Below are 14,887 nucleotides of genomic sequence, written 5' to 3'. Positions count from 1 at the left end.
CCACGTGGTCCTCGGCGAGCACCATGTTGGTGACCCCAGCCCAAATCCTTAACCTATGTAGTAGCCATTATACCAACACACCTTAACCTTAATCCTAACCCAAACCTTAACCCTGACCCTAGGTCTAACCCAGTTATTACTAGCTATAAACAAACATCACCAGCCTTGTATTAAGTACCTGCAAGTGATAGTTGAGGGCTTTGGTAGAGGTCAAAGTCACCTCATAGACATTTACTTGAGCATAAGTCTGAAAGTGCATGCCATTTGCTTTAAGTAAGTATTAAGTCATTTTCTGGTATGGACTTCTGGGCGGCATGGTGCAGACGGTAAGAATACACCGGTTTGTATCCCAGCCATGTGGTCGTCGTGTCCCTGGGAAAGACACTTAAACCACATCGCCTATGAATGAATAAGGTTGGATGTTTGGTGGTGATCGAAGAGGCCATAGGCACAGAATGGCAGCCACGCTTCCGTTAGACGGCCCCAGGGCACCTGCGGCTACACAAGTAGCTTACCACCAACAGGGTGTAACTGTGGAGTGAATGAAAAATGTGTGAAATTGTAACACGTCTTTGAGTATCATGAAAAGCGCTATATACTGTAAGTCTAATTCATTATTAGTAGTTTTTTAAAATGAACTTAAGTATTGGAACTATAAAGGTCTGCAGTCCGCCAATATAAAAACTTCCTTTTTAACTGCCCTTCATTTTTTATTATCGCCACCTACCAGTATCCCGACCACATCAGTACAGGCAGGACTATTCGTCCGCATTGCGCTGCACAGTTCAGGCATTACATCGACAAACAATTTCTTCATATTTTTTTTGTTGTAGTGACAAGTAACAAAGAGGGTTTGAGGAAATGTATCGGCGTAAAACCATAATTTTATTTAAGAACTTTAGTGAAGTAAAAGTGAAAGCTGCCAAGATTCTAAATAAAGAAGTAAGGTACCGATTCTTGAGAATTCTCTCGTTCGAATCGTAACTGCTATCCCAAAACATTAGCCGATCGCTCTACTTAACCAAAAACCTAACCCAATTTAATTTTTTAACCCTAACACCAAGCTCACATGATCTTAATAAAGAGACAGAAATTCCGATCATTTCAGGTACGCTGCAAATATTTGTAGTTTTGTTGTTTATATTTGCATTTTTAAAAGTTAGCCCTCAAGCTCCAGGTGGTTTTTCCCAATTGTATTCTCATTTTTCTGTATCGGGAAATATGGTCATGAACCAGTTTAACTTTTTAACCATATTTGGAAACTTCAGTACTCAGAAAAAATGTCATGACAATATTGGTAAAATTAAATAAAATCATATCATACTTTTTGTTTTATAACTACAATATCCATCCATTCATTTTCTGTACCGCTGATCCTCACTAGGGTCGCGGGCGTGCTGAAGCCTATCCAAGCTATATTTTGGCGAGACGCCCCGGCGGGGTACACCCTGAAGTGATCGCCAGCAAAATAGTTGTCACTTAATTTTATAATATAGTACCTTCGTTAGGTCCGGGAACCTTTGGGGTGGCAATTTAGGTGGAAGAACAAATCATTTGTTTGATTGATTAGGAGGAGTGCCTCAGTGCTGTTTGTTGGCAAAATAGAGTGATGATCATGTGGTCAAGCAGCTGAGTAGGAAGTTGTGTTTTTTGCAAGGGATTAAGTCATTCAGTTTGTTTAGAAATTGATTAGACTTGTGTGCTGACGCAGCACATCATTTACTGACTCCTGACTGTTTACTGTAGTAATCACATTGCTTTCAATGATACTGTGTGGACTGCAGAATTGTGACTTTCTTTCATTTAATAAATATACTCGTTCCTGGAATAATGTGCAAAATACATATTGAAATTGAATATGTACGACCAATATAAACAGAAACTATATACTGCTCATATTTACCCACACCTTCACACTAATCCTAACCATATCCCTAACATTCATTAGGGACGATCACCTTAACCAAATGTTAACCCTACCATAACCCTGACACTAACCATAATCCTACCCTAACTTCAAACCGAACCTAATTATAACCCTAACAACATTATCCATAATACCAACCCTAACCCTTTGAGTTGTTCCTCAGTCACATCTTTGCCCCGTCCCCTCCGCAAGGATTTATAAGAATACGCTGGTGCCTTGACTTATGAGTTTATTTTGTCCCATGACCACACTAAAACACTCATATATCAAATCACCTTTCCTGTTTGAGATGGTTGAAAAAGCCATTAATCCGCTACAACAACATTTTAAGTAATGTTTTTTTAATGAGAAAAATAGCACCACACAGTATTGTACATTATAAAAACATACAGTAAAAACATGAATAAATAGAATCTAAAGAATTTAAAACTGTGCTTTGTGATTTCATGCATCAATGCCCATTGACATTGTGCTACTTCTGGTGTACTCGTACTGCTTTCGGTCTGAAAAAAAAGTGGCATCAAACAGCCCTACCTGTGAGTATTGTTATAGTGTCTGTTTACATCTTTTGCTTCGCCGTTTGTGTTCAACTATCCATTGCTTGAATGGTTAGAACTACTGCAACATCAATGCTCGTTTCTTAAGCCCGTTTATTGTGTTTTGCATTGTGTGTTAGCATTAAGATAGCCTACTTTCCCAAGTTATGTGTTGCTCTATGTTGTTTTAAGTTTAAACTTCAACTGCAAATGACAATAAACAGCTTGACGTGAGCTCTTGGCCTCTTTTTTGGAATAATTGTTTGCTATTTGCTGCTTGTTGTGTTCACTGCCACCATTTAGGGCTCATTACTCCAACTTTTGCTTGCAACTCAAGACAAACAATTAGCTGAGCAACGGCTCATATATTGAAAAACTCCTAAGTCATGTCACTCGTTAGTTGAGGTAGCACTGTATCTGTGTACCTAAATCCCATGTGGTGTTGTCTTCCAAGAGGAATGTCGTCCCACAGCCAACTATGACATCATGGCCTAGAAACATGTGTCCCCTCTCTACTCATATTCAGAGACCCCCCCCCCCCCCCACACACACACACACCCTGCTTCCTCTCAACTCCCATCCGTACAACTCCCCCTCCCCTTCTGCTCCAGCGCACTCCGTTGTTGATGCGAGCATGAATCGCTCCATTTCAATCCATTACCAATCCCAAACGACTTCAATAATAGAAGACCCCATCCAACCCCTGAAAAACCCTCCTCCTCCCCCCAGCGCCCCCACTTGCTTTCATTTCCATGACGACCCACAATGGAAAGACTGGATGGGCAGCAAGCGAGCGCTGGGGAACAGCAGAGGCAGGAAATAAAATGTGAATAAGAAGCAAGTAGGAGTGGCTTCCCTCAACCTCTTGGGTCTCGAGGTGTTTCCAGATGAGCGGCTAATAAAGTTGCAAAATGAACGATTTGAAATGAACTCAACATGTGTGTTTTGCTTTTTGATGGAATGTAAAGCACCCTACCAAGCCTTACTAGGTCGCTTTTCCACCTAAACTGCGGTTGCCGAATGCAGGATGACAAAAAGGGGTTTGTTGCACCCTGTCAAGGATGCACGCCACCTAAAATGCATGCTAACCAGGATTCATTCTATCTTGAATGCACTCCACCTAGGTTGCCCCCTATTTAGAGTGCACATGACCAAGGATGCAACATTTACTATCTTGGAATTTAGGTAAATGTTAAATTTACCAGGCAGATGCTAAGGTAAATAGGATATTGGCTAATGACTTGCATGGACACGAACAGCTTCCTCTTCTCTCCATCTCCAAATGGCATAAAAGCAGTTTTACTTGATTTGAGTTTTATTAATCACAGTGGCTAAAAGAAGTATTTAACATGTCACCATTTTCCTCACGAAATATACTTCCAAAGGTGCATCTGACCTGACAATTCACGAGATCTTGGGAACAAGCCAAGTAATCCATACATACAAAGAAAGAAGAACGAATAAGATCAGAGATTAAGTTGTGTGTAAAAATGTGAAACGACACAGGGAAAATGTACTGAACACATGAAGAAAGGGGGGTGCAAAAAGGCATGGAAATCCAAGACAACACCTCAAATCTATCAATGATCAAACAGCAATCCAGCCCCTTGTCAGTGCAAATAAATATCAGCTGGTTCAGTCCTAACTGATGGCCTACAAAAAAGTCTCATTGCCAAGGTGTGAGTCAAGACGCATCTCATGATGGGTAGCAGCAGCAGAGAGCTGTCTCAAGACTATCATAAACTAATTGTTGCAAAGCATACCGATGGCATTGTTTACAGGCGCATATCTAAGCTTCTGAACATTCTCGTGAGCACGATTGGGGCCATAATACGTTAAGTGGAAAGCCAATCATGCCACCATAAATTTGCCTCAATCAGGTGCTCCTCGCAAGATTTCTGACAGAGGACTGCAAAGAATAATCAGAAGAGTTGTCCAAGAGCCAAGGACCACCTGTGGAGAGCTTCAAAAAGACCTGCAATTAGCAGGTACTGTTGTAATAAGGCACGGTGGACGACTGGTTAGCACATCTGCCTCATAGTTCTGGGGACCGGGGTTCAAATCCAGTGGAGTTTGCATGTGCTCCCCGTGCCTGGGTGGGTTTCCTCCCACATCCCCAAAACATGCGTGGTAGGTTTATTGAAGACTCTAAATTGCCCGTAGGTGTGTGTGTGAGTGCGAATGGTTGTTTGTTTCTATATACCCAGCGATTGGCTGGCGACGAATTCAGGGTGTACCCCGCCTCCGAAGATAGCTGGGATAGGCTCCAGCAGCTGCCATCTACGAGGATGATGAAAATGAAACAACGCTGGACATTTCAGCAGGATAATGATCCAAAACATACTACCAAGGAAACTCTCAATTGGTTTCAAAGAACAAAAATAAAGCTGCTAAAATGGGCCCGCCAATCACCTGACTTGAATCCAATTGAAAATCTATGGAAAGAACTGAAACTCAAGGTGAATAAAAGAAGGCCACGGAACCTTCAAGATTTGAAGACTGCTTGTGTGGAGGAATGGGCCAAAATCACACCAGAGGAACGCTTGCGACTAGTTTCTACATACAGGAGGCATCTTGAAGCTGCCATTGTAAACAAAGGCTTTTGCACAAAGTATTAAATAAATACCAGTTGGTGTGTTCAATACTTTTTCCCTGTGTCATTTCACATTATTACACACAACTTAATTTCTGAGTTTATTAGTTCTACTTTCTTTGGATTGTACGGATTACTTGGGTTGTTCCCAACATCTTGTTAAATTTTCAGGTCAATAGCACCTTTGAAAATATATTTAATGAGAAAAATGGTGACGGGTTAAATACTTATTTCAGCTGCTGTACATTAGTTAACTTCTCTTTATAAATGAAGAACAGTCAAGTGTTAAAATGTTACGTAAAACACTTAATAATGGTTTAAACGGATAACGGCTTGAATTTTGAACAGATTAATTCCCTTTACATTATTTACAATGGGAAAATTTGGATGAACAAAGTCATTCCAGAGCAGTTATAAAAAATATAATAATTATGAATCCATCCATCCATCCATTTTCTGTACCGATTATCCTCATTAGCATCGCGGGCGTGCTGGAGCCTATCCCAGCTATCGTCGGGCGAGAGGCGGGGTACACCCTGAACTGGTCGCCAGCCAATCGCAGGGCACATAGAAACAAACACACTCACATCCACACCTACGGGCAATTTACAGTCTACAATCAACCTACCACGCATGTTTTTGGGATGTGGGAGAAAACCGCAGTGCCCGGAAAACACACACGCAGGCACAGCAGAACATGCAAACTCCACACAGATTTCAACCTAGGTCCTCAGAACTGTGAGGCGGATGTGCTACCCAGTCGTCCACCGTGCCGCCAATTATGAATCCAAACATCATAAACAAAAGATAAGTCTCTCTCGGTCAATAATAAACACACACGCAGGGACACACGCACACACCTACACAAACACACACACAGATTAGTGGTTTTAATTCAAGTCAGTAGGATTAAATGTAAATGTGTCACAGTGATGGTGAGGAATGGTTGTTAAATGCATTGTAGTTGACGACTGGTCATGTGAAACACTTCAGGCTGATGGATAACAAGACATTTTTATAATACATGATGTAGAGTACTTCTTTTATTGACATGTACAGTAAGACATTTTTAATAACATGATGTAGCCTGTAGGTATGGTGCATCCTAGGTAGGGTGCATGCTAAATAGGGTGCATCATTGTTTATGCTGCATGATGGCTATGATGTATATTAAGAAATTTTTTAAAGACATGATGTATATGTCATAATATTTACACAATAATGTATAGAAAGATTTTAAAATGACACTATGTATAATAGGACATATACAATGGCATGATATATTATAGAAAGACATTCTGGAATACATACCATAATAGTGTAGGTAGGGGCGCATCCAAGGAAGGGTGCATCTTTGATTGTCGTGCACGATGTATATGATGTACAGTCGACCCCGGTACATTCGCGGTTTGGCAGTCACGAATTCACCCTTACGCTGATTTGGTTTTTTTTCGGAACCAAATCTACTGAATCCGCAGAAATCCCCGTCTACTCGCGATTTTCTATGACATTTAATCGGTATGGAAAATGGATGGATGGATTTTTTTTTCGTAGCAAAATACTGCTAACAGTTTGTATGTACTTTGGGAGAACAGTTCTGAAGTTGCATAATGTCCTGTTGCGTTGGGTGTAGTCTTGCGTTTGTACGAGGTCATGTAGCCAGGGCTATCACAGTAGGATGTAAAGCCGGCCTGAACACAAAAGTTAAAAAAATCATCCATTTAACAGTTTTGGTCGTTATGTGTGTGGTGTGCCCCCCAAATATTGAACACGTTCATTATTTAAGATTGTCATCCCCGACCTGTTTAGGACCCTAAAATCTGAACGAATCCACTCTTCACACATATCAGACCTAAGGACAATTTTATAGGATAATCTTAAAACATTTAAGATCATTTGACGTGCTTGGTCGGAAAGGGACAAAATCGGCAAAAAAAACTGGCAACAGACTAGTTAGTGGCTAACTGGATGCCGGTATAGAGGCTGAGGAGGAAGTTCGTTCGTTTCTGCATACTCTTATTTTTGTAACACACACCAGAACTACGGAGGTGGAGAGTGGGAGGAGGGAAATTGACTACACGTAGCAAAGCAGATACCGGTGAGAGATGTGAGGTTTGCCCTAAGATATTTCCTTACAGTATTGTATATATTTTTTTTAAAGATGTTTCCAAGTGTGTGAAATGTTATTAAAGTGTTTTAGGATCATAATTTGTGTTATTGTGTTTGTGGTCTAAACTATTAATATAGGCAATTATAACTTAATCCCTGATCACAAATTCTATCACTGTTAGGGTGCATCAATTATATGCGGAAATTCGCTAATTGTGGCCTGGCTCGTTCCCTAGCCCCCGCAAATAGAGTGTCCACTGTATAATAGGACTTTTTAAATGGCATAATGTATAGCAAGACATAATTTAGGGTTTGATAATTACACATACCGGTACTCTTCAACCAGTGTCTTACAAAGCGTTAAAAACCTGATAAAGTTCTTCAGTGCAAGAGACATGCTAACATGTTGTTATAGTGTCAGCTTGTGTGCGTGCGTGCGTGCATGCATGTGTGTGTGAGTCACGTGAAGATTCCAACCTGGAGACATGTGTTGTCATCACTAAGGAGTGACAGCGAGCACAAAGAATGACCTCACGTTGCACACATATACAATACAAAGATGACATATAAACCAGGGATGAAGCACTTTTTGTTTTTTGTCTGTCTGGAACATTTGTGTCTACTTCATAAGAAACCTTATAGTGAAGTACAGTTTTTGTTGTGTGGTGCAGGTTCAAAACAATGCGATGACTGTTATGTGATCTGATGTTGATGTGGGTGATGTTGCTAATCCCAGATAATGGGCCTCCTAGTGTGGTGTCCCCAATCCCCACAAAAAAAATCGCTGATGAACCCCCCGCCCACACGCACACACACACACACACACACACACACACACACACACACACACACACAAAAGCAGCCATAAAGACCAAATACTAGCAGAATAAGATCAGCATTTTACAGGAAACACTTTAGCCAACAAAAGCAAAAACAACAACATAATATCGCTTGAGTATTAAATCTGAATATTCTCGCAATATTGCAAAAGAAAGGTAATTTTACCAAAAAAAAGTACTTGTATTGATAAAGTTGTTGGTGGCATGTGATGCTTTGCACGGTGTATCCTGGCTAGGGTGCATATTGTTAGACCTGCATATTGTTAGACCTTTTTTTTTTTTTTATCACCAAAGGACACGGCCTACTTGACTTTTATTTTAATTAACATATTGGATCCTCAGGTTACGAACGACTGTTTACGAGCAGTTCTGGTTACGTCCAAAATGTTCGTAGGAAACTTACCTTTAGTTATCCTATTTTCGGTTTGCGAACGGTGTTGGTATGGACGAACGGAAGTATCTATATTGTGCTTCTACTGAAATCTGTTCCAGGCGACGATCATCCAATCACAAATCTAGTCGAGTTTGTGATTGACGTCAAAAAAAAAAAAGTCAGAAAGCATTTTATTTTCGTCAAAAAATACTATTTACATTATGTATGTTATTTATTTTTTCATACTATCTCTTTAATAAAAAAAAGGAACAGCTAATGTTGGAATAATTACGTAAAAATAGCTCTCAACGTAGGCGTGCACTCGGCAGAACTTCTGCCTATAAGTTTTGTGTACTTTTTTAGCACAAAGGGAATAAACAGTCAGAATGGCACCCAAGATAAAAAGGGAAACTGCTAAAGATACAGTAGTGTTAGGAAGCACTTTTCATAGATGAGCAGAAAGATCTGTGCATTGTGGAACCGTCATTGACTGTGCGTCACGCAATACAACTAAGGTAGGCACTGTATCGTTTTTTTGTGCTCTTTAGTAGACTGACAAAACAGAAAGCGCTCACTGGTGATACTGTTGAGGCAATACAAAAAAACAAAAAAAGATCAAAAGAAATGTGCAGCAAATTGGCCAACAGAGCAATTCATCTTTTAAATGACAATGTGACATCCCACTTTCAGATTATTATTTTTTTTCTGAACACCAAAAGAATAGTTGACCTGGATTGGTTTGTTGTGCCAATATCAACCAATGAATTACAAAAGAAACAGACAAAAGAAAAAAAACCTGAATAGGAATTTCCCCGCGTTATTATGGAAGAAGCCTCTTCTTCAATGAGGCGCTTAGTCCTCCTCCCCTTTCCTCTCCTTAGTTAAAGGTAATGAGCAAAAAATGTTACGTATCATATCTGTTTCGTGTTTTATTTCTTCAAAATAGACTTCACTTATTTCTGTATTGCACAATATTTATTTTTAACCACACACTGATAAGTATAGTTATTATAATTTAATTTTGGGCCTGAAACGGATTAGACGATGTCGAGCAAAACAATTTTTAATGCCAAAATGATGCCCCCTACCTAGGTTACACACTATTTGGGATGCACCCTATCTTGGATTCACCTTCCCAACCATGCATCCTACCTCCTCTTACTGTATATCATGACATTTAAAAAATGCCTTAATATACAAGTCATTCTAAAAAGACTTAAATTACATATTTTAAAAAAAAAAAAGGTTTAAGAAAATATATTTTTTAGATGTTTTAAAAACGACAACAAAAAAAGATTTGTCATAAAAAAAAAAAACTAAAAGGTATTTTTGTGCCCAACTAAGATGCACCCTACCTAGAATGCACAACAAAATATCTTACTATACTTAATGTCGTTTGTCATTGTTGCACCCTGTCAATGATGTAGCCTTACCAGAAAGCTTTTCCACCCAAAGTCCTATAACCTAGAATGCACCCTAAAAAGGATGCATGTAAGAAAGGATGGACCGTCACTAGGATGCACGCTAGCAAGATTGCACCGTACATAGGACGTAGCCTTTAAATGATCCATCCTTCCGAGGACGTACCATACTAAGGATGCACCCTACATTCAATTCAATTTTATTTATACAGCGCCAAATTAGGGGTGGCCAATATATATCACCTTTGATGTAATCGTGACTGTTGCTTTAACGATGTGCAATTTTTATTCATAGCTACTGTCAAAAAAGTAAACAACCAAACGGGTGCATGGGCGGCATAGGAGGAGGACAGAAAGGAGGAAGTGCATGAAAGTCCTCATTCGCCGAATCAGCGAACATGATTCTGTCATGTGACTCAGTGGCAAGCAAAATAAATGCTCGCTTTCAAACCGGTGGGCCAAGCAACCTTTTCAGGAGTTCAGCAGCTCAACAAGAATTGAAACAATGAACCTCAATGGAAGGCATGTAGCAAGGCATGTGGCCGCGGCCAGTTTAAAAGCGTAACGAAGAGAAAGGACTGTGCTGTTTCGATCGTATATTCATTCGATGATTCATTCATTTTGGATAACATTTACAAAGAAACCTGCACTGTCAAAGTCATCCCTAATTAGCATTAGCTATTGTTGCAGCTGTTTAGAAGAAACCTCAAGCAGGTCTTTGGTCATTGTTACATCCTACCAGGAAGTATTTCCACCTAAAGTCCAGACATAGGATGCATCCTTAAGATGTTTTTTGTTTTTTTTTCCTTTTTGGAGCAACTCTCTTAGAAAAGAGTTGAATAGTGAGGTATAAGGTATGTAATATAAAAAAACCTGAGACATATTACATATTTACATTGAAATGTAGAAAAGTAAATGACAGTGGTAGCACCTGAAACAGGTCCAGCCTGTCCACTAAAGGTGTCAGGTGTCAAAGTGGAGCGGCGTGGCAGTCCTGGTCCAACGTGCTGCTGCGCTCAGACTTCCTGTAAGCAATAATGGCCGCCCACATGCGACACAGCACGCCTCCTCTGAAACACAAAACATCATGAAGACAAAAAGTCATAACATTCAGAAGAAAAAAAAAATGCAGTTTTCCAAGGAAAAAGTGGTAATATTATGAAAGTGAAGTAATGATTTAATTAGAATAAAGCTGTAATATTATGAAATAAGTCTTTCCGCAATATTCCGAGAAGCAAGTCATAATTTTGGGAGAGAAAAGCTGCAATACAAGAGGTTAAAAATCTCTATATTCTGAAAAATTACATAAAATATTCATCCATCCATCCATCCATCCATCCATCCATCCATCCATTTTCTGAGCCGCTTATCCTCACTAGGGTTGCAGGCGTGCTGGAGCCTATCCCAGCTGTCATCGGGCAGGAGGCGGGGTACACCCTGAACTGGTTGCCAGCCAATCGCAGGGCACATACAAACAGACAACCATTCGCACTCACAGTCACACCTACGGGCAATTTAGAGTCTCCAATTTATGCATGTTTTTGGGATGTGGGAGGAAACCGGAGTGCCCGGAGAAAATCCACGCAGGCACGGGGAGAACATGCAAACTCCACACAGGCGGGACTGGGGATTGAACCCGGGTCCTCAGAACTGTGAGGCTGACGCGCTAACCAGCCGGCCACTGTGCCGCCCCATCCATCCATTCAAATATAAAATATTGTTATTACGAGAAATAAGTCACAATATTCTGAGAAGAAAAACATGAAATACTACTACTATGACTACTACTACTAATAATAATAACAATAATAATAATACAGTTATGAGAAGAAAGCTGTAATATGAGATACAAGTCTTCATATTTGGGGAAAAAAATTGGATTTTACAAAAATAAACAATATTATAAGAATACAGTCATGAGTCTATGAGAGTACAATTTTACAAATAATGTTACATTATGAAAAACTATTTTTAAATAAAAAATGTACAAATATATTTCAAGCAAAAGTTGTATTATTCTGAGAAAAAGTACTAATTTTATGAGAAAAAACATTATTAGAAAAAAGTCTTAATATTCTGTAAAGATAATGTACATTTACAAAACGTTTTCTAATTCTGAGAATAAAGCTGTAATTTTATGACAGTAAAGTTGTCAGTTGTCAAGAATAAACTTGTAATATTATGTAAACATTTTATGTAAAAACCCAGGAAAAATATGTAAAAAATGTATGTTACAAGATTAACGTCGTAATAATTTGTAATAATTTTACTAGTCTGACAAAAAATAATGCAATTAAAAAAGTCAATGTTATGAAAAAAGTTGGTAATATTCAGAGATTTAAGTGGTATTATTCTGAGTCCTTATATTACATGAATATAGTTGCAATTTTTATGTGAATAAACAATGTTATGAGTATAAAATCTGAATTTTATGAGAGTAAAGTTGGAATACAATGAAAACAAATCATAATATTCAGAGATTGGTATTTCACAAAAATGAAGTCTTTATATTACAAGAATAAACTAGATTTATTTTGATGAGAATTAACTTGTAATATTATGCAAAAAACCTAAAATCCTGAGAAGAATAATGTGAAAATAGGGTCTGACTAGTACAAGGAAAGATTTGGGGTGAAGTTGTCATACTATGAAGAAAAAGTAAATATTCAGAGATTACATTCATAATATTGAGAGAAATATAATAATTTCACAAAATAAATTATTTATATTACAAGAATAAGATCAGAATTTTATGACCAATTTATAATACTATGAGAAAAAAAGTTATTTAATTATATTTTTTTAAATTAATTTTTTAAATTATATTATAGACTAAAATCATAATGTGTGAAAATTAAGTTTTACAATAATAGTCTCAATATCTTTAAATAGTCTTAATTTCTAAAAGAGCAAATGTAAAAAAAATAAATGTGATTTTATGAGAATTATATTGTAAAATGAGAAAAAAATGAATATTGGTGGAATGAAATAAAAATAAGGACGAACCACTGACATGTGTTGCCTTGACGATCTTGCGTTGTATATTGTATCAAAATGAATTTGAGCTCACCTTATTCCACAGTACATCAAGTCGTCCCTGCAGGCCATGTGCAGGAGACAGTCCAACGTGAATTCATGAGCGACCAACTGCGCAAAAACAAAATGACAAACACCAGGAATGAACAGGAAGTAGACAATGGAGGAATCAAACAGGGATCACGCTGTGAGTCAAGTCACCTTCTCTACAGTGTGCTGGTCAACTGGAATGGTCTCCAGCCAGCTCACCATGTCCTTCACATCTAGATCACAGCTCTTCTGTGCAGTCCACCCATCATCTACATACGTGAAAAAATTGCAAAATAAAACACGTAATTAACATGGGTGTCAAACGTATAGCCCGTGGGCCATAACTGCCCCGTGGGGATGATTTTTGCAAAGTGTAAAATTTAAAGAATGCATTAACTGCAGTTTTCTTCAATTAAAACAATTGTTGATGCTATTTTTGTCCACTGGAGGTCAAATTGACATAGTATTTCTGTGAGAATGAATGACTACTGTGTAAATACTTTAAAACATTCAATATTGAAAAAAGTTAGTCAACCCTGGAACACTTCTGTGCTTTGTTCATGTCACAACAACTGTATATTTATGTATACATTTACAAGGTAGGTGGATAACTGCACACTCTTTCTGAATAATTCCCACTAGGATTTTTCAATACCACTTTCTTTCAGATCGATATAGGGCTGCATGATATTGGGAAAAATTACATTGCGATTTTTTTCCACACCTGTGATATATATTGCAATGTGAAAAAATGCAAGATAACATACCCGTGACATGTGAAAACCAGCACATATTTCTCTTTTCCCCTTCTATTTATTGTTTGGACAGTTTATAATATAATACAAAATAATAAAATAATAAACTACAACAAATAAAATAATATAAACTATGCTCAATAGAGCACAGAAGTGTACTGAGTCATTTGTGTGAAGTCTACCTCTCTTTAAATGCACTGTAGTATTAGGCAGGTAAGAGTCCAGCTAGACATGAAGTTAAAATCCTCTCTTTTCATGCCCAGTTATATTGTACAGTCATTAGCACATTCCTAACACGATTTATTTGTTTTGTCAACATGAATTCAAGCAAACGTACCTGGAGTGTGTCTCCTGAGAGCGTTGATGTCTTCCTGTTTCTTCTCCACTGACATCTTCAGTAGGTCCTGGTACTCTCTCTCCTTGTCATTCAGCAGCCTCAGCAGCCTCAAACACAAAAGTACACAAAACATGAAATTCAAATTCATGTGACAACATAAAAAAAAATAATTGTGATCCATTGTGGTTCACCTTCTGGTCTCTAGTCTGAGGTCCCTCAGTTCGTCACTGAGCGGGCAGTTGTTGTTCAGGATGGCGTCCGTTGGGCTGGCCAGCACAAACAACTTGTCGACTGACTCGGACCGTTGGTATTCTGCTGCCACCCTCTCCTCCTCCCGCTGGACGCCGTTCGCATCAGCCATCGACTCCTCAGGACTGGTGTCCTCCGTCTCGAACGACGACTGCAGCTGGAGCTTCAATTCTGGGAGGCGACCAGCAAATGAGCCCAACCAATCCAAATCCGTTCTTCATGACAATCTGTTCAAACTGTCTTTCAACGATGACAGACAACTCACAAAAAAAAGACAAAGAGCCGATTCCATTTACTTTATATTAACAAACTAAGAAAGATCTGCTAAAGCTTTCATTCATATGTACAGTGCTGTGAAAAAGTATTGGACCCTTTCTCAAATTCTTAGATTTTTGCATAGTTTCCGCACTTTGATGTTTAAAATAATCAAACAAATGTAAATATCAGACAAAGATAACCCAAGTGAACTTAAAATGCTGTTTTTAAATGGTGATTTCATTTATTAAGGAAACAAATTTCAGTTACCTGGCCCTGTGTGAAAAAGTAATTACCCACCTTGTTAAATCATGAATTAATTGTGGCTAATCACATTTTCTTAAATTAATTTTCACCTCCAGACCTGTTCAATCAAAGAAATCACTTAAATAGAACCTGTTTGACAAAATGAAGTCAGCCAAAAGAT

At 38.4% G+C, this 14,887-nt stretch overlaps 1 protein-coding gene across 4 annotated transcripts in view; it reads right to left on the bottom strand.

Moving 5' to 3' along the window:
- Nucleotides 1–222: 222 nt before the first annotated feature.
- Nucleotides 223–14,887, bottom strand: part of si:ch211-1i11.3 (mitogen-activated protein kinase kinase kinase 5) — a 44,632-nt gene continuing 29,967 nt past the window's right edge. For 2 of the 4 annotated variants that reach the window (XM_061674054.1, XM_061674057.1), the window contains exons 24-29: nucleotides 14,148–14,376; nucleotides 13,957–14,063; nucleotides 13,036–13,133; nucleotides 12,869–12,945; nucleotides 10,730–10,868; nucleotides 5,874–7,949 (exon numbers count right to left, since the gene is read on the bottom strand). In XM_061674054.1, coding sequence (XP_061530038.1) covers nucleotides 10,769–10,868; nucleotides 12,869–12,945; nucleotides 13,036–13,133; nucleotides 13,957–14,063; nucleotides 14,148–14,376 — 611 coding nt within the window. In that variant the 3' untranslated portion in view covers nucleotides 5,874–7,949; nucleotides 10,730–10,768. Of the gene's footprint in view, nucleotides 532–5,873; nucleotides 7,950–10,729; nucleotides 10,869–12,868; nucleotides 12,946–13,035; nucleotides 13,134–13,956; nucleotides 14,064–14,147; nucleotides 14,377–14,887 lie in introns of those variants that run through there. The other 2 variants (XM_061674056.1, XM_061674055.1) reach the window with 2 other exon arrangements.

The sequence above is a fragment of the Phycodurus eques genome, chromosome 4 (assembly GCF_024500275.1).
Source record: "Phycodurus eques isolate BA_2022a chromosome 4, UOR_Pequ_1.1, whole genome shotgun sequence".
NCBI lineage: Eukaryota > Metazoa > Chordata > Actinopteri > Syngnathiformes > Syngnathidae > Phycodurus > Phycodurus eques.
The sequence above is the reverse complement of the archived record's forward strand: the minus strand, read 5'-3'. Positions and strand labels throughout refer to the sequence as shown.